The 24,726-nt window shown below is 37.9% G+C and overlaps 1 protein-coding gene and 2 pseudogenes across 1 annotated transcript; 2 read left to right on the top strand and 1 right to left on the bottom strand.

Annotated features, from left to right (window-relative positions):
* The first annotated feature begins 3,588 nt into the window (after positions 1–3,588).
* LOC133066780 (olfactory receptor 8G1-like) lies at positions 3,589–4,578 on the top strand (annotated as a pseudogene).
* Positions 4,579–9,743: 5,165 nt separating this feature from the next.
* LOC133066773 (olfactory receptor 10D1B-like) lies at positions 9,744–10,676 on the top strand. The gene has a single exon (XM_061158176.1). It carries the CDS (start codon positions 9,744–9,746, stop codon positions 10,674–10,676), a length of 933 nt encoding a protein of 310 aa, XP_061014159.1.
* Positions 10,677–22,480: 11,804 nt separating this feature from the next.
* LOC133066767 (olfactory receptor 8B3-like) lies at positions 22,481–23,407 on the bottom strand (annotated as a pseudogene).
* Between the last annotated feature and the right edge of the window lie 1,319 nt (positions 23,408–24,726).

Raw genomic sequence — 24,726 nt, 5'->3', positions numbered from 1 at the left:
GGATGACTTCTAACTTAAAGAAGATTAAAAAAGAAAATAGAACATATTTGCCACACAACAGAGACAAAGAGAGTTGGTGGGGTTATTTCATGTGAGAAAAACAAATAAAAAAATAGACAGCTGAGAAAACATGACATGGTCCCCAAATTGAAAGAATTCGAAAGTTGGGTACCAGAGGAATTTGACTAAAAAAACTAAGGATGGAGATGGGCAAAAGAATGTGGCATTTTTTACTTTATTCTAAAATCATTAAAGGAAGTCTTTTCTCCAGTGTCCCTGAATGTGGATCGTCATCTGGTTTAGGGTTGAGTGCATTTTGTGATGAGAATTAACAGTTCATTCCAGTTCTAGGCATTCAAATGTTAAAATATTTTTCTTACTTTGACTAAAGAGAGTGGTTTAATTCTTTCAAATACCATTCACCAAAAAAAAAAAAAAAAAAATTCTCTCTTTTTGCTTCTCTTGGAACATATGAAGATGCCTGCAAATTATCCCATTGCCTTCAAATATTTTCCAAGCTTTTGATAGGTGTTTGTATGTCTTCTCACTTATCTCTCCTTCAAAAAGATATCTGTAACTAAATACAGGACTCCAGATATAAGTCCAGTACAGTGTTTCCAAATCTCATGGCACACATGTTCTTATTATTCATAAGTCACTAAGTCATGTTGAATTCTTTGCAACCTCATGGACTACAGCAAACCAGGCTCCTTTGTCCTCCACTGTCTCCCCGAATTTGCTCAAAATCATGTCAACTGAGTCAGTGATGCTCTCCAACCATCTCATCTTGTACTGCCTGTTTCTCCTTTAGCCTTCAATTGAAAGAGTCAATTCCTAGGCAGGTTGATAAGAAGTCCTGGGGTCCCCAAGGAGATAGGGATCTGGAATTCTCAAGGAAGAGAAAGGACAAGCATTTCTTTTCCCTTTCTTCATTCCTTATTCTTAGTCACAAAACGTTTTTATCTTTAAGCCTTGACCTGATGATTACACAACAAGCAACTCAGTTTAAACTCTGTACTAAGGATTATATAACAACAACATATTCTTCTTGAGGATAGTTTCTCCTTCCTGAAAACCTTCTGGCTAATCATATTATCTTAAATATGTAAATTGTGAGAGCGGCTCTAGTAAGATCTTTACAACCTCTAGACATTCTTTTGATTCATTGTAATAACTGATTAAAAAGTCTATAACTCCATAGCTAACACTAGTGAGGGGGCACTCTTTCCGTCCTCTTCTGATGTCTACCTCAGAAGCTTTCTCTATCTCTTTTATACTTTAATGAAACTTTATTTCACAAAAGCTCTCAGTGATCAAGCCTTGTCTCTGGCCCTGGATTGAATTCTCCGGTGGCCAAGCATCCTGGCGTCTGTCGTGGTTCAACAACAACCTTTCACAATCTTTCCCAGCATCAGGGTCTTTTCCAATGAGTCAGGTGGCCAAAGTATTGGTGCTTCAGCTTTGGCAACAATTCCATCCAATGAGTATTCAGGGTTGATTTAGATGGCACACATCAGTCCAGTTCAGTCACTCAGTCGTGTTCGACTCTTTGCGACCCCATGAATCGCAGCACACCAGGCTTCCCTGTCCATCACCAACTCTCAGAGTTTACCCAAACTCATGTCCCTCGAGTCGGTGATGCCATCCAGCCATCTCATCCTCTGTCGTCTCCTTCTCTTCCTGCCCCCAATCCCTCCCAGCATCAGGGTCTTTTCCAATGAGTCAACTCTTCACATCAGGTGGCCAGAGTATTGGAGTTTCAGCTTCAGCATCAGTCCTTGCAATGAACACCCAGGACTGATCTCCTTCAGGATAGCCTGGTTGGATCTCCTTGCAGTCCAAGGGACTCTCAAGAGTCTTCTCCAACACCACACTTCAAAAGCATCAATTTTTCGACACTCAGCTTTCTTCACAGTCCAACTCTCACATCCATACATGACCACTGGAAAAACCATAGCCTTGATTAGATGGATCTTTGTTGACAATGTAATGTGTCTGCTTTTTAATATGCTATCTAGGTTGGTCACTGAAGAGTTGACTAATTGGAAAAGACCCTGATGCTGGAAGGGATTGGGGGCAGGAGGAGAATGGGACGACAGAGGATGAGATGGCTGGATGGCATCACCGACTCGATGGACATGAGTTTGAGTAAACTCCGGGAGTTTGTGGTGGACAGGGAGGCTTGGTGTGCTGCGATTCATGGGTTGCTAAGAGTCAGACACAACTGAGCGACTGAACTGTACTGAACTGAACCGAGGTTGGTCATAACTTTCCTTCCAAGGAGTAAGTGTCTTTTAATTTCATGGTTGTGATCACCAGCTGCAGTGATTTCGGAGCCCCCAAAATAAAGCCTGATACTGTTTCCACTGATTCCCCATCTATTTCCCATGACGTGATGGGGCCAGATGCCATGATCTTAGTTTTCTGAATGCTGAGCTTTAAGCCAACTTTTTCACTCTCCTCTTTCACTTTCATCAAGAGGCTTTTTAGTTCCTCTTCACTTTCTGCCATAACGGTGGTGTCATTTGCATATCTGAGGTTATTGATGTTTCTCCCAGCAATCTTGATTCCAGCTTCTGCTTCTTCCAGCCCAGCATTTCTCATGATATACTCTGCATATAAGTTAAACAAGCAGGGTGGCAATATACAGCCTTAACATCTCCTTTTCCTAGTTGGAACCAGTCTGTTGGTCCATGTCCAGTTCTAACTGTTGCTTCCTGACCTGCATATAGATTTCCTAAGAGGTAGGTCAGGTGATCTGGTATTCCCATCTCTTTCAGAATTTTCTGCAGTTTATTATGATCCACACAGTCAAAGGCTTTGGCATAGTCAATAAAACAGAAATAAATGTTTTTTTGGAACTCTCTTCCTTTTTCGATTATCCAGTGGATGTTGGCAGCTTAGAAAATGCTAATACTGATATGGCATCATGGGGTAGATGGATGAGGCAGTTTTTGCCTGATGGTGACCAGTTAAAAGATTCTGAATGTCACACTTTAAATCTCATCTATAGATGCCGTCTGTATATGTCTCTATATAAGTATATTTATATCTATATATATATATGCACACATATCCACATATGTATGTACATATCACACATGTATATATGTGGATATGCATTTGTTTATTCATTTATGTGTGTATACCTGGACTCATTTATCAGTTGATGGACATAAATCCAAATTATTTCCAAATTGGATTGTTATGCATAGAGCTGCCATGCACCTTTAATGATTATGCTGCTGCTGCTAAGTCCCTTCAGTCATGTCTGACTGTGTGACCCCATGGACAGCAGCCCACCAGACTCCTCTCCACAGGTTTCTCTATGCAAGACTACTAGAATTGGTTGCCATTTCCTTCTCCATTAATGATTATACACATGGCTAAATTTTTAATAGAAAATATATTTATTATATTTGAAAATTTGGCTTTAAAAATATTGGATTGAGATATACTTGCTTACATTAGTGGACCCAGAGTAAAGTGATTATATAGGTCAAAAGGATGCCTAAACCATGAATCATTTATATGAAACACCCTATTCCCAATGAAAAGAAAAATAATGAATTCCCTCCAATGACCGTGTTTTTCTCTTTCCCCTCCAGAGACAATGCAGAGGGAAATGGCAGCAGAAAATCACTCCTCAGTGACTGAGTTCATCCTCACTGGGCTCACAGAATAGCCATGACTCCAGCTGCCTCTTTCCCTCCTCTTCCTGGGAATTTATGTGGACAGGGTGGTGGGGAACCTGGGCATGGTCATACTGATTGGACTCAGTTCTCCCCTGCACACCCCCATGTACTCTTTCCTAAGCAGTTTGTCCTTCACTGATCTCTGTCAGTCAGTCCACTGTCATTACCCCTAGAATGCTGGTGAACTTCATGACAGAGAAGAACATCATCTCCTACCCTGAATGCATGACACAGCTTTACTTCTTCCTCCTTTTTGCTATCTCTGAGTGTTACATGTTGGCTGCAATGGCATATGACCGCTATGTTGCCATCTGTAGCTACTTGCTGTATAATATTTTCATGTCCCATCAGGTCTGTTTCTCCCTCATTTAGGGAGTGTATGTGATGGGACTGATATGTGCATTCTCTCACACAGGCTGCACACTTAGGGTTCATTTCTGTAAATTAGATGGGATCTACCATTATTTCTGTGATCTTCTGTCCCTTCTAAAGCTCTCCTGCTCTAGCTCCTATGTCAATGAATTACTGGTTCTGTTTTAGTGCACTTGACATCTTTGAGCCCAGTCTGATCATTGTCAGCTCCTACATCTTCATTATTTCCAGCGTCCTCCACATTCCTTCCATGGAGGGCAGGTCCAAAATCTTCAGCACATGCAGCTCCCACATCTTAGCTGTTGCTGTTTTCTATGGGTCTGCAGCATTCATGTATCTGCAGCCATCATCAGTCAGTTCCATGGATGAAGGGAAAGTATCCTCTGTGTTTTACATTATTGTTGTACCCATGCTGAACCCCCTGATTTATAGTCTACAGAACATAGATGTCAATGTTTCCCTAAAGAAAATGCTAGAGAGAAGAATATTCTTTTGATCAGAAATAATATGAGAATGATTTTTTAGTCTATATAACTGGCTATTTTATTGTGTACACTGATATTTAATTTTAGTCTACATGTCAATATATATTTATCAACATATATCCATACATTTAGTGGCGTTATATTGACATTATTTCATAATCATTTGGCCTGTGATGCCATTTGTCTCTGAGTTTTTTCTCTCATAAACATCACTGAGACACAGATTAAAAGAAATACTGAGGATGATCTGGATCCATGGACCCACTAAAGTCATCAACATCATCTCTCCCTCTGTTCTTCTCTACAATTGATAAAGACCCTCAGTCGATGAAATATCTTCTAGTACTTATCACTAATGTTCTTTCTTCTATCCGATAAAAAAAAAAAAACAAAACCGATAGCAGTATAATGACTATAATCTCTACCTTTTGCACATCTAATCTGGAAAAGTATCTTTCCCAAATCATAACTTGTGAATATCTGACTTCTTAAGTCATTAAGTTGTGTTGAGAACAAACACTAGACTTGGAAAAAATTTCTAGATATGACCCCGAAAGCATAATTCATAATAACTGATAGTGTGAATTTCATCAAAATTAAAATATTTTGCTTTCCAAAGACAGTGTTAAATGAATAAAATGTAGTTTTAGGTAAGTGCATACACATATTTTTACATATATACATATATGTAGATAGATAGATAAACAGTAATTTCTAAGTTTCATATTTTGTTTTCTTAAGTTGCACTTTTTTATAATAAATGAAAGCTGTCTAACCTGCTATAATGCATTATCATGTTTAGCGCATCATGAATTACTTTAAGTCTTTTTACAATATCTTTTTTTGTTAGTGTTAGGTGATACTTAAAGAATCCTAGAGTTTACCTTGTTTTAGATGTGTGACTGGACTCTAGAAAACAAGTGTGAATCTATTGCATACTTCTGACACTATGCCAGAAGCCACATCAGCCGCAACACCTAGAGTGAACCCTAGATGTTCCTTTCCAAACTAAGATATTTCTTACATATGTATAACCTTTCATATTTATGAATCATATGAAAAAGTATTCTTCCCTTCTGAGTCACATTCAATTCAACATCTTTGAGGTATCAAAGAACCATGCTTAACTTTTTCCTCTTTGATTTTCTTGACCAATTTCTACCACCCACCCACTTATAAAAAAATAATATGTGAATACTTATTTTATATATTGGTCATGTCAGGCTTACCATTACCAAGTCAACGGGTTGCTAATCCAGGCAACTCAGGGTTACAAGTTGAAGATGCTGTCATTGGATGTGTGTGTGTGTGTGTGAGCGCGCTCAGTTGCACAGTCATGTCCAACTCTTTGAGGCCCCATGGACTGTAGCCTACCAAGCTCCTGTGCCCATGGAATTTTTCAGGCAAGAATACTGGAGTGGAGTGCCATTTCTTACTCCAGGGACCTTCCATATCTAGTATCCAACCCACGTCTTCTGTGGCCCCCAAAAGAGGAGCATCAAATCTATCATTCTATTTGACTTAATAATGGCTTCAATTGCTTTCTCACAAGCAGTTATTTATGCTGATGAGAGAGAACTGAATTACAAGTGGATTTTGAAGGTCATTTTAATACATGAAGAAAGTAAATTAGTACAAATTATTTGTGAAAATTTATTTCCTGTTGCTGGACTTAGGGTATTTCAATACTCATACTCATAATTCACAAATCATCATGGATTCAATCAAGTCTGTTAGAATGTGAGAACCAGACACACTCATTTCTGTACTTTCTTTGTACCTGATAATTCACAGGTATCCAAAACCACTGGAAAGTGGCTTCAGAAATTTAATCAGAAACAGAGAAAGTTAATATTGTGATACATTTGGACTGAAATGCATTCATGAGCAGAAATCGTCTTCCTTCAGCTTTCTCATATTCTAAGAAGGGTTTGTTAGATTAGTCATACATATCCTTAAAAACTTTATTACATAATATAACTTCTGTGATCTTCAAAACACATAGAATATAATGAAGATCTATACAAAATATACTCTATAGATCTAGAAGACAGATCTATAGACTCTTGAAAATAACTTGATTGCTGCCTAATTGGTATGTGAAAATAACATGATTTATAATAGATGCTACACTCTTACATCAACACACTAAGTCAAGTTGTTATGGACCAATGGTATCTCAGGAATTGTTGGAAATGTTGTATAACATTTGAGATGTTATAGTTTATGAAATGTGGGAAGAAGATGACTTATAATGGCAAATACCAGTGTTTGCCCCTGCAGCCTCTTTTGTTGATGAAATTAGACATTTATTATTATAAATGAGTTTTTACAATGACAAAATGAGAGACATTTAGGGAAGATAGGTATTATAATAATTAAAGTTTTGTACTTAAATGTTTGTGAAACTTTCCTTTTCTGAATTGTGCAAGATACACTACACTCAACTGTCTTCATGATGTTGGTTAGAATCATAAGGATATACCATTTACCATGAAGATTTTGCCAGATCAGCTTATCTTCTTTTTGCTTTTCAGGAATGCTTGATGTCTATAAACCAAGGGAAGAAGAACTATGGCATTAGCTGGTATTAATTCTGCAGCATGCTCGTTCAGAGTTTCAGCTTTTATCCTGGAGAGGATAACATACAAATCTATACCATCATCCACAATACCTAGAGTGAACCCTAGATTTTCTTTTCCAAACTCGGATATTTTTTTCCATATGTATAACCTTTCACATGTAAGAATCATATGAAAATGTATCCTTCCCTTCTGATACACATTCAATTCATCAGTCTTTAAAGTATCAGGGTTCAAAGAACCATGCTTGACTTTTTCCTCTTTGATTTTCTTGGCCAATTTCTACCACCCACCCATGCACTTATGAAATAAATAAAATGTGAATACTTATTTTATATAAATGCTTTTGTGTTACTATAAATACACAGACTTGCACAAGTGAAACTTCAACTCCCAATTATAGAGGTAGGATTTATTTCTATGAGTGAGACCATTTCAGGCCAGTTGGGTGGGGAAAATATCTACAAAACTTAAAAAATATTGCAACTCATAAATAGAAGTGAAATAAAGAGACAGGCTGGTATTTCTTAATGATGAAAATTTTCATTGATGTTGCACTATAATCTGTGATATTCCGTTGGGACTCATCCTCAGGAAATGAAATTTCTCTGTAGCTATGGGACCTATTGAAATATAATATGGTATTGAGAGACTCACCTCCCTCTCTGGAGCTACAATCTAGTACTATAAATGTTTCATTGAATAGTAGATAAAGACAGTTAATGGTTGTAGGGTGCCTAGAAGACTTCTCCAAATCATAAGAATGAATCTGTGAGTGGGTTTTCAGTCATAAACGGGCAATTTGCTTCTGTATTGTATTTTCTTTTTTGGGGAGGGGGAGGACAACACTAAACTTGGAATCAGATTTGAGTATGACTTATTCTTCACTTTTCAGTTTTAGTAAAGTTTCTAACTTTCTGAATGTCAGTGTTCTTTTAGAAATTTGGATTCATTACCACTACTTCACAAGGATTTTGCAAAAATTAAGGGATCATAAAATTACACTATAACAAATAAGAAATATAAACATATCTTTATTTTAAAGTTATTATTTTGAATGAATGTTAGAAAGGCAGAATTAGTAACTCAGCAGATGCTCCTATTGTTCTTTGTGGGAATGCCAACTCTACCATCTAACTGATGTAAGAACTTGGTCAATTTTCTTAAACACTTTGTGCCTCAGTTTCCTAATGTAAACAGGAATTAACCCTACCTGCCTCAGAGAATTGTAGTAAGGACTAAAGGTGGTAATGTACATGAAGTATTCAGTAGTACCTGGACATATTTCTATTAACATAACTCAGGCTTTATCTCTTTTAATTAATTTTTATAATTTTTAAAAATTGGATTATAATTACTTTACAAGCATGTTGTGTTATTTTCTGCTATATAACAGCATGAATCAGATACATAGACATGTTCCCTCCCTCTTGAGCCTTCCTCTTGCCTTCCCATCCCACACCTCTAGGTCATCACAGAGCACCGACCTGAACTCCCTCTGCTGTACAGCAGGTTCCTACTTGCTTTAAAGAAAAATAAAAAACTACACACCAAATACAAAAGCATCCCAAAGAGTTTCTGTCATTTTAAAGGACTCTTGCTCAGTGGCATTCTGGCCTTCTCCATGGCACGTGTCTATCTTTTATTAAGATACATTAAGAATGGTATTAAGTTGTTATTGTAACTTTTATAATTATATTCATAATTCTTATTGTTATAGAGGCAGATAGATTTATCACATTTAAATCAAAGTCATCTGCTCACTAGGAGAATCACTTGTTTTTTGTGCCTCTTCAGATATATTTGAGAAAATAAACAAAGCAATAAAGGCAAAAAATTACAGAGGATATCAAGGGTGCAGGTGGGAAAAAATTGCATTTAAATTGGGAATGCAAGTTCTTCATATCTGAAAGAATATCACCCTACAAATGATCAAACACTTTTCATGATGAGAACACAACACTTAACAAGGCAACTTAGCCGTTAACTTGTTCCTATACTGAAATAAAATCTAACTTTTTAGTTTAGATTTAGTTCCACTTTTGTACACATCATTTGCTATGGATGAGCACCCAGCACATCTATATAGCAGTTCTTCAATTATTTGAAGATGAAAATCAAGTCTCAGGCCTCTAAGTAAAAATTTCTGGGAGCTTTCACAGGAGAAAGGTTAGAAATGTGACTCTGCAGACATGAGTTTTAATCTCAGATCAGTTATTTTCTAGCTACATGATCAGGTTACTAAAAACTCCCCGTGCTTTTTATGTCTTCTTTAACTTAATAAAGTTGTTTCTGAGACTCAAATTTTAAAATAAAAGAAATTAGCATAACACTTGCAAATAGTCAAAAGCTGTTATTTTAATTAAAGCATTTTCATATGGAATAATTTCACTTAAATGGAATAATTTCAATAAAGTCACTTTATATATTTATAATGTTGCTTTAAAAGTAGTTTATTAATGATGCTTTGTAAATTACACTTGCTAAAAGGACACATAAGGTGATAGTTAAATAATTGCTTATCCTTATTAAATAGCTTCTTGGTTTGACATCAGTGCTGACACTTTGGAGACCTGTATTCTATGTTGAAGTCCAACATTCTAACACAGATGAGGAACGCCTCACTGGTGACTGAGTTTATTCTGCTGGGCATCCCGCACACAGAGGACCTACAGACCATGCTCTTTGTCCTGTTTCTGTCCTTCTACATCTTCACCCTTATGGGGAACCTGCTCATCCTACTGGCGATTGTCTCCTCCGCTCGGCTGCACACTCCCATGTACTTCTTCCTGTGTAAACTGTCTGTGTGTGACATATTTTTTCCCTCTGTGAGTTCCCCCAAGATGCTCTTCTACCTCTCAGGGAACAGCCGAGCCATCTCCTACGCAGGCTGCGTGTCCCAGCTCTTCTTCTACCACTTCCTGGGTTGTACCGAATGTTTCCTGTACACGGTAATGGCCTATGATCGCTTTGTTGCCATATGTTACCCTCTGCGCTACACAATAATCATGAGTCACAGAGTGTGTGCCATCCTGGCCATGGGCACCTCGTTTTTTGGGTGCATTCAGGCCATCTTTCTAACTACACTCACCTTCCAGTTGCCCTACTGTGGCCCCAATGAGGTGGACTATTACTTCTGCGATATCCCAGTGATGCTAAAGCTGGCTTGTGCAGACACCTCGGCACTAGAGATGGTGGGGTTCATCAGTGTGGGTCTCATGCCCCTCAGCTGCTTCCTTCTCATCCTCACTTCCTACAGCTGCATCGTTTACTCCATTCTTCAAATCCGATCAACCGAAGGCCAACGGCGTGCCTTCTCCACCTGCAGCGCCCACCTCACTGCCATCCTCCTCTCCTTTATGCCAGTGGTTCTCATCTACCTGCAGCCCACCCCTAACCCCTGGCTTAATGCAACTGTTCAGGTCCTGAATAACCTTGTCACCCCCATGCTAAACCCCTTGATCTACAGTTTGAGAAATAAGGAAGTGAAATATTCTCTGAGGAAGGTGCTAGAGGAGATGGCCCTCATTCATGAGAAGTGATAGAGGTCATACCGTATTGCTTATGGAGGACTTCGCACAGAGATATTATCTCTGCTCCCTTTTACAGATGAAGAAGCTAAGATTAGAAGATAGGAAGTGAATTGCTCCAGTTCACATAACTAATAAATTACCCTACTCAGGAGGGATAATAGGATATCCTACTGCTCCCATTTGGCAATAAAAAACCTAGGCCTTCTGTCCCTCACTCTTTGTCTTCCTCTCCTCCTAATCCTCTCCTGTTCCCTTCTTCCTTACCCTAGCACTTCCTCATCTTGGCTGACGTGATTATATGATTAACCTCTCAAATGCCTACATCAGATAAGCCCTCATTTGATGGTCTAGGGATTGTAGAAAAATGGGAAGGTTTCAACCATATGGCTTACGGTGGTACTCTGTGACCTCTGAAATGAAAAGAAATTGTGTAGAGGAAAAAGACCTCTGGGTGAGACCTCAGGCCCTTTGTCTCCTAATGACTGAATCATAGGTATCAATGTGCTGTATCACCCACAAAGACTGCCTATTGGTCTTCAACCTGAAAATAAGCCTTGACTGTGATTTGAAGTTGTAGATGAAAGAGAATGTGAAGAAGGTAGCCAGGGGGAGTCTGTGAAGGGGTGACTAGCTCTGTTGTTTTTCAGTATTAGCAATTTTAGGTTGTCTTTATAATCCCAAGCACAACCAGCAGTCCATGTAAAATCTAAGCTGCTATTGTTCCATGGTTTTGGATACTCTGCTTACCAGAAAGCCGTGACTTTAGTGTTTCCCCTCTAACTTTCTTTTTCCCTCTGTCTAATGAGCTCAGCATAAGATATGTGCTATTCTAGCCCAGGCAGAAATTTGAAGGAAAGTGAAGGGTGAGATGAGAATAGAAGGCAGTGATGGGAAGAGAAAGGAGTGACTGGAAGGGAAGAGAGTGAGTGATGATTAAAAGAGAAGTGGGTAATGTGAAGAGAAAGATGTGATGAGAAGTTAAATGGACTCTGGGATGAGAAGAAGAAGAGGTAGAGGCCAGTTGGCTCTCCTTTTGTTTATTTTCAGGATCAGAGTTTAGTCAGGGATTCTCCCACACTTGAACCAGTCACAACATTGTGTTTAAAAGCTCATATCAGGGTGATGAGGTGACGCATGTTTTTAAAGGGAAGAATATTTTTCCTGCTCATTTCTCTTAAACCCTGTGCCTTTTATTCTAACAGAAATGCTCCTTCCAGAGTCTTCAGTAGAACAAATTCATTCTTATCACTGTAAGTTGCTCAATCATGTCTGACTCTTTGTGACCCCATGGACTGTACCCTGCCAGGCTCCTCAGTCCATGGAAAACTCCAGAGAAGAATACTGGAGTGGTATTTCTCTACTCCAGGGAAGTAGATCTCTACTCCAGGGGATCTTCCCGACCCAGGGATCGAAACTGGGTCTCCTACACTGGAAGCAGATTCTTTACCATCTGAGCCATCAGGGAAGCCCACTAAAGACCCAGTTAAAGTATTTCCTGTGTGAAACTTTATACTAAGCAAGTCAGGCTCTCATTTCCTCTGTGTTTAAAATCAGATTTAGCAAAAACATCCCTCCCTCCATCATGCTAGGATAAGTTTTCACAAAGCATTTTCCAACAGTGAAAGTAAAGTAGATTCAGGGAAGGTAAGGAGAAAACAAGAGTTAGCTGGGGATTTGACTATATGGAATCAATAGGTCATTTGTTGAACAGAAGAAGTTCTCAGTCCCAGATGACTTTGTTTGTTTCTTTGTTTGTTTTTAATTTGAGGAAGCAGAACCTCAGTAACAAATCTGTCAGCTATTGCTTTTATTTAGTTATTTATTTTTTGGCTGTGCTGGTCTTTATTGCTCCATGGGATTTTCTCTAGTTGCAGTGAGTGGGGCTTACTCTCCAGTTGGGATGTGTGGGCCTTTCATGGTGACGTCTCTTACTGTGGGCTTAGTTGCTCCATGGTATGTGGTTTCTTCCTGAATCACAGATCAAATCCATGTCTCCTGCATTGGCAGGTGGATTCTTTACCACTGGATCACCAGCGAAGCCCCTGTCAGTTATTTCTAATCTATCCAGTATCTTGAGAATCAAAAGGGCAGATACATCTTCTGGCTCTTGGGATGAAGCTGGAATGGAACAAACACTTGTTCCCTAAAGAGTTTTTATCAAATAGAGAAAATATGGCAGAAGTCATGTTTTCTACTCATTCAGTAATAATTTTTGGATCCCACATTCCTACTTTGCTTTCCTAAATAAGGTGGTTTGCCTTCATTGCCAACTGGAACTCTTCCCAGAACTGGACTTCTCTCTTCTGTTTCAGTATTTAAGGAGATAGAGTCCTGATCCTTTCCTCCAGACTCCATTAATTTTACTCTGTGCCTTGACCATGCTTAATTACATCTCTGGAGCCAAACTCTTCTAACTCTATTGCCACCTCTCATCTCGGACATCCATTTGGAAGCTATCAGCTATCACTCTCATTGATCATCTATCTGTTTGAATTGTCTTTGGTTGCTTAGTCCCAGGATTATCTAAAATACCTACTCCAAACCAATAGATTACTCTTAGCCTTTCTACTAAAGTTTCCTACCAATTTGTAGCCCTTGTTCTGGTTAAAACAGAGGTATTTAACACAGCTTGTTAAGTGAGGCATGTTAAACTCTAAAAGTACAATGTGAGACAGAACTATATCATGACTCAAAACCAGTTCTGTAAAGAAAAGTAACAAAATAAGTTACATTGTTTAGTTTCTGACTATGTGCCAATAAATTCTCTTTAAAAATTTTGTACATTATTAATTGGCTATATTAACATCTCAACATGTTGAATACCATTCACATTTTTCCAGATGTAGGAACTGAACTCCAGAATGGGTAAATAACATCCCTAAAATCGTATTGAATCAGAGGAACTGTAATTGAAGGTGTTTGTGTGTGTGTGTGTGTGTGTTCTTAGTAGCTCAGTCATTTCTTACTCTTTGTGACCCCATTTATTGTATCATGCCAGAATCCTCTGTCCATGGGGATTCTCCAGGCAAGAATACTGGAGTGGGTAGCCATTTAATTCTCCAGGGGAATCTTCCCAACCCAGGGACTGAACCCAGGTCTCCAGCATTGCAGGTAGATTCTTTAACATCTGAGCCACCAAGGAAGGTAGGATATATCATACCCCAAATTAAAGATATTTTTTGGATTGTATATGAAACATTAATGTATAAGTAAAATCATGAAGCAGAAAGAAGTACACAAATTTTGTCTACGATTTTTAATTTGTGTAGTTCTGTGAGATCAAGCTACTTGAAAGTTTTCAAAGTGAGTAGACAATGTAGATATTAAAAAGAAATAGAGTTGTCATTTACATCAAGGACCTAGTATTGATGTGTATATACATATATTATATATATATATATATATATACACATATATACAATAAAATACGTATACACTATTTCATGATTTGATAATTTTAAAAACAAATAACATTTTCAAGTACTTACTGTCTACCATCCAATATATTAAAACAGTTCAGTTCAGTTCAGTCGCTTAGTCATGTCCAACTCTTTGTGATCCAATGGACTGCAGCATGCTAGGCTTCCCAGTTCATCACCAACACCCAGAGCTTGCTCAAACTTATGTCCATCTAGTCAGTGATGCCATCCAACCATCTCATCCTCTGTCGTCTCCTACTCCTAATGTCTTCAATCTTTCCCAGCATCAGGGCCTTTTCTAATGAGTCAGTTCTTTGTATCAGGTGGTCAAAGCATTGGAGCTTCTGCTTCACTATCAGTCCTTCCGATGAAGATTCAGGATTGATTTCCTTTAGTATTGATTGGCTTGATCTCCTTGCATTCATAGGGACTCTCAAGAGTCTTCTTCACACCACATTTCAAAAACATCACTACTTTGGTGTTCAGCTTTCTTTATGGTCCAAATCTCACAACCATACATGACTCCTGGAAAAACCATAGCTTTGACTCTATGGGCCTTTGTCATACATATATTAAATATTCCACTCTATTTTTATTAAATATACTAATATTATTAATATTAACTATATTTAATATACTAAATATCCCACTCTATTTTTCTCATTTAATTCTTATAATTACTTTGTGAAGTTACAATTGTTACTATTCAACATTTAAATGGTCAGGGTATCAACATTTAAGGCAGTACTTTAGAAAAGAGCATAGCAGTGCTCAAAATTAGGAGGTGTAAAGCTAGTTATCATACACAGGTATGTCTAATAATAATTTTGTCAACATTCTATAGTGTCCCTTACAAAATAATGGATTTAAAATAAGCTGGATAGGAAAACTATCACCTTCCTTTTGTACTATTTCTTTGAATATTAAAGGAGGTCAGGATAGAACGAGAGGGCGGAGGAGTAGGTGGATGTGGAGTTCATCTCTGTTCACAGACACGTCAGGAATACACCTTCCGATACAGAAGCGCATGCAAAACATCAGCTGAGAGAAGAAAGGAGTACTTGACCAGTGGACAAAATATATAGAACCACGCAAAACTCAGTAGAATGAAGAAACTAGGGAGCAAAACAGGAGTGTTAGTAGGACTGGACCTGCCCTTGGTGGGTGGGGGAACTGAAGCAGGGGTCCCATCACCACATTGGGGCAATTGTCTGAGTCAGAGGAGAAACATTTAAGGGTGAGAGAGAAACAGCTGATCTGTGGCAGCTTAAATGGAATAAGACTCAGACAGCCCTAGCTGCAGCCATACATACTCCAGGCAGGGATGCAGGTCTCATGGAAGGCACAGTAGCTGGGAGCTAGAGTTTAGGGATTGTGGAGCAATCCCAGGGCAAGTGGGCTGCTGTTGATTGCAGACAGATTAAGGGGATGTGAGGGAGGAGACTGTGGTGGGAAATGCCTGTGGAGGAGACCCGGGCAGCCATGGAAGCAAGGGGATACTGCTGAGTCACGTGTAGGGGGTGGAACCATCACTATAACCTCTCTCTCCTCATAGGTCAGCATCGGCAGCTGAACAGTAGAGAAGCTGGCCCATAACACACCAGACACGATGAACTACAGAGTAGGACCCCAGCCAGGGGGGCCCTCTTTGTGTCTGATGTGCCGAACAACAGAAAAGGACCCCAGGCAAGGGAGCCGTCTAAGTGCCCGAATGGGCAGAGCTACAGAGGAAGACTGGCCAAAGAGGCCTTTTGATCACCAGCTACAAGAGTCTCGAAAAAAAGACTCTGATAGGGCCGTAACTCCTGTGGTGGAGGCAGTCCGTGTGCCTACACATTTGGCCCCCACAAGCAGCTGAACTACCTTCACACTCAACTCTCACTGGGGCAGTGCAGCCACAGGCAAAAAAAAAAAAAAAAAAAAAAAAAAACCCTTGTATCTATGTGAGCCGCTTTTCTTTGGCTGTGTCCAACTTTTTACAACCCTATAGACTGTGGTCTGCTAGGTTTCTCTGTCCGGGAGGTTCTCCAGGCAAAAATATGAAAGCATATTGGCCAATACTGATTGCCTTACCCTTCTAGAGCACTATATTTTCTGCTGCCCTTGCTGCCAACTCCCCTGAGTACCTGGTGCTGCCAGAACCCCTGTGCCCCAAGCAGCTGCACACCTCTGCACCTGGCCCTCACAAGGGCAAACCCAAGTCCTCCAGGGCAGACTCAGGAGCAAACCCCAGTGGATGACCCACATGCAGAGGCGGAAATAAAACAGCAATTGAAACCCAGGGGCAGTGTGGCTAAGGAAAAAGCCTTCCCACCAGCTGTACAGGCTTCAGATTAAGGCCACATGATCATCTAGGTAGACTCTGTGTCTGAATATAAAAAAGGTCATTGAGAGCTCCCACAAAAGAAAACACACTAGTTCTGATAGCTGTGGACATTGGAGGCAAGAACACATATGAGTAGGACCAAACTAGCATTTGAGCTGCCCCAGAGCAGGTCCAGAGGTCAGCACAGTGCTGGAGGGCATTCTGGGGAGGTAAGGTGAACTGTGATTCCCAGTGAGGGAAAGGACTCTGACAGCAGTGACTCAAGAAAAGCATTTATTATTCTCATGTGTTGACTTGTTCTCTAAATTCTTTCAATTTTTTTTTTCTTCTTCTTCTTCTACCCGCCCCCCCCCCCCCCCTTGTATCCCCTCTGTTGCAGTTATCAACTTTATTGGTATTATGACACTATGAAATGAGATTAAGCTTTGGAGCCTTTTCTTTTTTTTCTTCTCAGTCACATTTTTTTTTATTATTCTTATAAACCTCTGCCTCTACAATGGGCTTTTGCAGTTCTGTGGACTGCCCCACCCCCCCATTTTTTCTTTCTTTTCTCTTTTCTTAATTTTAATTTTTAACTTTATAAATTTATTATTATTTCTTCTATATTTATTCCTTTGTTTGCTTTTCCTACTGTACTATTCCCCTTGCAGTTAATCTTTAATGTATAAAAATCTTCTTTTCTATCTCTTTAACTTTGCATATCTATTATTTCTTTCTTTTCTTTCTTTCCTTTCCTCTAAACATATATGTTACTTTTATTTTCATTGCTTATTCCCCAACTGGAATCTTGCTTTACTTTTGTTTTCTAGTTTGTGCTTTAGTTAGTTTTGTTTTGGTAGATATGATTTTTAATTTCCTTTGTTCACTGGGTCAATCTACTGCACTTTATTTTTGTTGGACTGTCTCAATTTTGTTTACCGGTATATATGCATATGTGTATATTCAGTCACAACTTTTATTGTTGCTATAAATCTCTGTCTTTGCGTAGGGCATTTGCAGTTCTGTGGAGTTTTCCTTTTTTTTTTTTTTTCTATTTTCTCTCTACTTACGTTTTTTTTTCCTCTTTTTACAACTTTAATTTTAAATTTTTTTAAACCTATCATGTTTTTTCTATATTTATTTATTTGTTTGCCTTTCTAATTGTTATTTTCCCCTTGCAGTTAAACTTTAGTGTATATAAATCTTATTCATCTAACTGTCTTTAACTTTACATACCTATTCTTTCTTTGTTTTCTTTCTTTCCTTTCCTCTCAACATATTTGTTAGTTTTGTTCTCGTTGCTTTATTCCACACTTGGCACATTGCTTTAGTTTTGTTTTCCAGTATGTGCTTTAGTTAACTTTGTTCATAACTGGTAAATATAATTTTTTATTTCTTTTGTTCATCAGGTCAATCTACAGTACTTTATTTTTGTTGAACTGATTTGACTTTGCTCATCAGTGTATATGTATATGAGTATATTCCATTATTTTAATTATTATTTGCCTAATTTTGTAACTGCCATTTGTCTGGAGCTCATCTTTGTTTTATCATTTTTGGGTATTTGTTTTATCTCACTTATGCCATAACAAACCATTGTGGAATGTTTGTTCCTAGCCAGAAATCAAGCCCTGAGCCTTTGGAGTGGGAGCACTGACTCTAAGACCCTAGACTACCAGAGAACTAACACCAGGGAGAATCAAATAGTGAGAACTCACACTAAGGAAACCACTTGAATAAAAGACTTGGCATCACCCAACCACCAGTACCACCCTGTGCAAGACTCCTCATCTAAAAAACAGACAAAACAAAAGTAGAAACCCAGTCATCAGAAGACAAATTCACTACCTCACTCAGCCTTTCCCATAAGAAGAAAAACAAACAAACACACAAAAAACCTCAGCACAAATCTCACCCTATGTGACAATTACACAAAGCACTGGACCAACTTTAGAAAGGCAGAAACCAAAAGGAAGAAAGTATTCAACCTTGAAGCTGAGGAAAAGGAGACCCCAAACACTATAAGTTAAGAAAAATAATGAAAAGTCAGAGAAACACTGCATAAATGAAGGGACAAACTAGAAATACAGAAGTCCAAGTAAATGGAGAGGAAATAGGCAAACTGCCTGAAAAAAATTCAGAATAATGATAGTAAAGATGATCAAAAACCTAGAAAACAGAATGGAGAAAATGCAAGAATGAATTAAAGATCCAGAAGACTTAGAGAATAAACATATGCACACAAACAACACAATTGCTGAAATTAAAAATACGATAGAAGGAATCAATAGCAGACTATCTGAAGCAGAAAAACAAATCCGTGAGCTGGAAGATAAAAGGTGGAAATAGTTTCTAAAGAGGAGAATAAGTGAAATAAAATACATGAATGAAAAGAATGAAAAGATCTGAGGATAGTCTCAGAGACCTCTGGAACAATATAAAACACAACAATATTGGAATCTCAGGGGTCCCAGAAGAAGAAGAGAAAAAGAAAGGATATGACAAAATTTTTGAAGAGATTATAGTTGAAAATTTCCCCAACATGGAAAAGGAAATAGTCAATCAAGACCAAGAGGCCAAAGAGTCCCATATAGGATAAACCCAAGGACAAACACACCACATACATACTAATCAAACTAACAGAAGCTAAATACAAAGAAATAATATTAAAAGAAGCAAGAGAAAATCAACAAGTGACATTCAGGGAAACCCCATATGCTTAATACCTAATCTTTCAGCAGAAATGCTGCAGGCCAGAAAGGAATGGCAGGATATATTTAAAGTAATGAAAGGGGAAAATCCAGAACCAAGATTACTGTACTCTGCAAGGATCTCATTCAGAATTGATGGAGAAATCAAAAGCTTTTCAGACAAGCAAAAGTTAAGAGAATTCAGTACCACCAAACCAGCTTTACAACAAATGTTAAAGGGAATTATGTAGTCAGAAAACATAAGAGAAGAAAAAAGGTCTATAAAATCAACCCCAAGGAATTAAGAAAATGGCAATAGGAATATATATATATATCAAGTAGCTATATAACATCCAGCTAAAGACTAGTGGTGGGGGGAGGAGGGCACTCTTTCTGCCCCCTTCTGATGTCTATGTCAAAAGCTTTTTCTATATCTTTTATACTTTAATAAAATTTTATTCAACAAAAGCTCTTAGCCATCTAGCCTCGTCACTAGCCCTGGATTGAATTCTTCTCCTCCGGAGGCAAAGAATCCAGCGATCTTTCATGGCTCAGCAGCAACTTTTCAATTCCTTCCCTCAAAAGGTGTCAGTGTCATTCACATAGCTCAAAAAATAAAAAATGACTAAGAAAAACTAACCTGTGCAAGTAAAATACTCTGACTTGATTTCCCTCCTTTTGAAGAAAATCCAAATGATAGACAGGCTTATTGTAAAATAAAAAGTACTTAAACTGATTAACTATCAGCAAACTTGCCTCTCTTAAATTTAAATTGCCACACTTAATTATTACAAACTGTATTTTTAAATATATTTATTAATTTTTTCAAATAAGTAAAATGTAAAATTAATTGTCAAGACAGTTTACCTTCTCTGAAAATGAACACATTTACCTGAATTTTTAAGCTCATGAGATTAAACATTAGTGACCACACTAACCCACCATTTGCTGTTGTTGCTCAGTTGCTAAGTTGTGCCAGCTGTTTTGCAACCACACAGACTGTAACCCGCCAGGCTCCTCTGTCCATGACATTCTTCAGGCAAGAATACTGGCATGGGTTGCTATTTCCTCCTTCAAGGGATCTTCTCAACCCAGGGATTGAGCTCGAGTCTCTTGCATTGTCAGGTGGTTTCTTTATACTGAGCCACCAGGGAAGTCCTACCCTTGGGAAAGCTCAAATATTTATAAAATACATAACAGAGTGAGTGGATGGAGATCTGAAACGTTTCCAAATGACTTGACATACGAACTTGCTTAGACACACCTTTGTTATTATAGGGGAAACAAGCTGGAAACAGAACATTAAAAAAAATAATAATAAAAAAAAAGGAAACTCCAACCAAGATCAACTATTTTAAATAAATATAACTGTTTCAGTGAAAAAGAAGCATGTTGATATTAGAGGTCAGGAGATAGGAGATGAGTGGTCATTTTAAACATAAGACAGAGATTTAGCCATGCCAAACAATTAAAAAAATTTTTAAAAATTTAAAAAATGCAACAAATCAGCTATGCTAAATTTCAAAACACCCAAATATTGAGTGGAGATTAGGAAAATGATATATAATAATATTGTTAAAGTATCTTGGTAATTATTTTCATTATATCTTCACACATCATATTGAGGGTTTTTAAGGTAGTATTTTTCCTTTAAAAAAAAATCCAACATGCTTTTCAGTAAAGTCAGTGCCAAAATTTGGTGTATTTGCCAAAATTTGTTTCAAGCTATTATTATACTAACCAGCAGGACTTTGAGGCTTAGTACCAGGAACTGCATATGGAAGTAGCACTTGGAAATCCACAGAAACAGGAGTGATTTAGTTGTTCTCAGGTTCTCCAGTTCTGTTGATTTAACTGTTTCAAAAAGTCCAATAACTTGAGCTTTCGTCCTATCCAAAGAAACCCTGTGAGCTCCATGATATATCTAGGCCCTTCCAGGAAGGAGAGGGGAGTCATACATAAGGACTTTATCCATCATTTTTCTTCTCTAAATTCCTATTGCCTAACTGAGTTTCAAATGCTCTTAACAATTTTATTACTTGTACCTGCTGCCTTCTTCTTTCCTGGTTCCAAATGCGACCACAACTTTTTCACCTTCATTTCCCAAAACACTACTAATTTACAGTCATGTACATCATAGCTTTATCAAAGATTTATAGAAAGTGAAATACATTTACAGTCCTCTACAGAAAGCATACAGATTCAGAACAGCATTTGTCTCCTAATGCTCATAAATACTTTCCACACAAGACCTCTTATTTGTTGACCATGTGTCTTGTTGAGGTCTGTCATAATGACGTGACATATTCTCTTAATAAAAAAATCTCAAATTCAGTTTTCTTAATTAAAAAAAAAAAAAAAAAAAAAACAGTAGCTTCCTATTTGAGTCAATCATCTCACCAATACACTAGCCCAAAAGGCCTTTTTATGCACCCAAATAAACCCATGAAACTCTTTGCCTAAACAAGCAAACAACAAAAAAGCAACAAACAGCAGGAGAGAAATTCATGTATTTCCATGAATAAACAAAAGTTAAGCTTCAAATTTAAAATGTCTTCTCATTAATGACTGTACTGAAGGAAATAGAATAGAATGAAGTGGATGTAAACAAACTACAAAAGTAGCAGACTTAAAATTAGAAGGCTAACTGTTTAGTCCAGATTTTCTCTTTATGAAGCTGTGACATTAAATCATTAACCATTCTGAGCTTCATTTCACCATCTATAAAATAAATATATTGATATGATCTGTCATTTGCTGGTTTCATTGAACAAAAGTAAAAAGAAAACACTTGCCCAAAGAAGCTTGATGCAAAATATTTAGAGATGCAAAAAAATTATAGTCAATATCTTAATGAAGGCTTCAATCTCTGAAATTTAAAGGAGAAATAGTCTTCCTAGTCAGAGAATAGAAAAAAGGGATAAAATCAGAAGAGTATTTGATACATGCTTCTAAAGCATGTGGAGGATACGCACAACTCCAATAAAATGATGATGCTCTAGAAAATCTAGAGGATTGCTGCTCTAGAAAATCTAGATGATTTTCATCATTGCTCCTTCATTATATTAAAGGTATCTCAAACTTGATCACTTGGAGACCATTTTTTTCCCAGTAAATATTAAAACTTTGAAATGAAGTTAGAAAATAACAGATATGTTACATTTATAATTTAATTTTAATAACTAAGTGGAAAACTGGAGGAGATATTGTGCAAATCATTTGGGGAAAAAAGAAGTCCCAGACAGAAAAACTGGAAATATATTACTGAGAGAAAACTTAAATTTTCTTAGGCAAGTTATTTTAAAAAAGAGAAAAATGAGGCCATGACTAAAAATATTTAATTGATCACACAGAATTTCCTTGTCCTGTACTATATGCACAGAAAGATAATGTCTCTGATCAAAACTCTGCCATACATAGGGTTTTTCTCAAAGCAAGTTTAACATCTTTGTTCCTCGAGCTGTAAATTAAGGGATTCATCATCAGAAACATATTTGTGTAAAAGACAGGATATTTTCCCATCATCCGCAGACACAGAAGATGGTTTGAGATACACAAATGCACTTGATCCAAAGAACAGAGAAACAGCAATGATGTGGGAATTGCTGATGCTGAAGGCTTTGGACCTGCCCTCTGTGGACTTGATGTGGAGGATGTTGGAGAAGATGAGGCCATAAGAGATAAAGATGGTGACCCTGGGCACAGTGGTATTGATGCCTGACATGATGATAACTTCCAGCTCAAGGATGTAGGTACCTGTGCAGGAGAGCTGGAGGAGAGGGTAGATGTCACACAAATAATGGTTGATGGTGTTTGCATCACAGAAGGTCAGTCTCAGCATGCATCCAATGAGGGTCATTGCTTTAAAAAATGCCATCAGGTAGGAACCAAACATAAGGCTGAAACACACTTTAGGCGACATGGCAATGTTATACAATAGTGGGTTACAGATGGCCACACAGCGATCATAGGCCATTGATGTCAGCACATAACTTTCAGAAATACCAAAAAGCACAAAAAGCAAAGCTGGATCATGAACCCCATGTAGGAGATAATCTTCTTCTCTGATATGATGTTGTTCAGCATTTTAGGTGTAAAAACAGAAGAACAGCAGAGATCTATGAAGGACAAATTAAAGAGGAAAAAGTACATAGGTGTGTGCAGATGTGAACTCAGCCCATATAGGATGATCAAGCTCAAATTTGCCATCACGGTGACCATATACATTACTAGAAACAGGAGAAACAGGGGGAGTTGAAGAACTTATTGGTCTGTTAATCCCACTAAAATCAACTGAGTTATGAAAGAATCATTCCCTGGAGCCATTTTTCTCTAAGGGGTCTGTGAAAACACGGGAGAAGGGTTTCATAGAAGAAAAAGAGTATTTCTCACATCTCCTCACATAAGTGATATATGCACTGGGAATGACGGTGGGTAACCCAGACTGAACCCATAGAATTTACATACTATTACCATGGAAATGAGTGACAAGAATATCCTTTATAAATGCTTTATAAACTAAGTAGCAAAGAGCATCAAATTTAGCCTTTTACCCAAAAGTATAATGGAAAAGAAGTTTGAGCCAGGACAGAATCTTCATTCTCTCATCTCACCATTATTTCATTCACTTGGACTCCTCTTCTTTTGGTAGCAGCCCCCAAAGCCTGCTTTTGTCTCTAGTGTGGATAAGAATTTACAGGGTAGGAACCAAAAAATTTTGCTTCTAATTAAAACAAAAAAGGAATGAAAGAAAAAGAACACAAGAGCAACCAAAGTCTAGGAAAGGATAAGTCACTCCATGTATCACAGACTAAAAGCTATAAACGTAGAAGAAAGAGCATTCCATCCATGGAGAGGGAACCTACTAAGAAACTGCATCACATGTATCCCTTAATAATTCTGAACATTCTCTTCTCTGCTTTCAGACAAATTTCTCTGCAAGATTCAGTTGAATCTCATGACTTCACAATTAGGAAATGAACTGTCATATCTGAGTCTCCATCTTGTCATATCTCAGTCTCCATCTTGGACAAGGAAAACATGAATATAAATGAAGTTTGGAAATTCACTCTCTTAAGCCAGAATATCCCAGGGCTTTCTTCTTAGTGATTTTAGCCCATGGTCCTGGAAAGACATTTTCAGATTCTGAGGCTTTGGTTTCTTTTTTTTTCTAAGAAAAAGTCACCTGTAATTAATTTCTGATATGTCAGGGAATGTTTGACGGGAGGATTCCTACATGCTGTCTCTCATGAATCCTTTGTCCCTCTTCAAGCGGAATAGCACGCTGCTCCCAGGGACTGAGGTCATTGTGTGAGGCAGGCTGGGGTCTCCTTTAGTAAACATTCTCTTTAGGACAAAACTGCTTAGTCTCGTTCCCCTTTCTTGAGATATGGATTGTGTCCTGACCTTGTGACTAACATTACCCCTTGTTCCCTTGGTAATGGTTGCTGTACGTTTGGCTTTCTGATCTCTATCATTCGCAAAAGAAGTTTCTTGTACCACAGCCTATATATACTCATAGGAAAATCATTAAAGCACCTTTGCTCCATCATAGCTTAGGTCCCCGGATCTTTTTATCTCTCTCTCTCTCTTTCTCTCTTTTACTTTCTTATCGTCGACTCCATACCACAAGGTTCCGGTGCATT

This window comes from Dama dama, chromosome 2 (assembly GCF_033118175.1).
Source record: "Dama dama isolate Ldn47 chromosome 2, ASM3311817v1, whole genome shotgun sequence".
Classification (NCBI taxonomy): domain Eukaryota; kingdom Metazoa; phylum Chordata; class Mammalia; order Artiodactyla; family Cervidae; genus Dama; species Dama dama.
This window is presented reverse-complemented; position numbering and strand designations above follow the sequence as displayed.

Coding starts and splice junctions, on each gene's coding strand:
- LOC133066773 (XM_061158176.1), top strand. CDS start 9,744: ATGAGGAACGCCTCACTGGTGACTGAGTTTATTCTGCTGGGCATCCCG.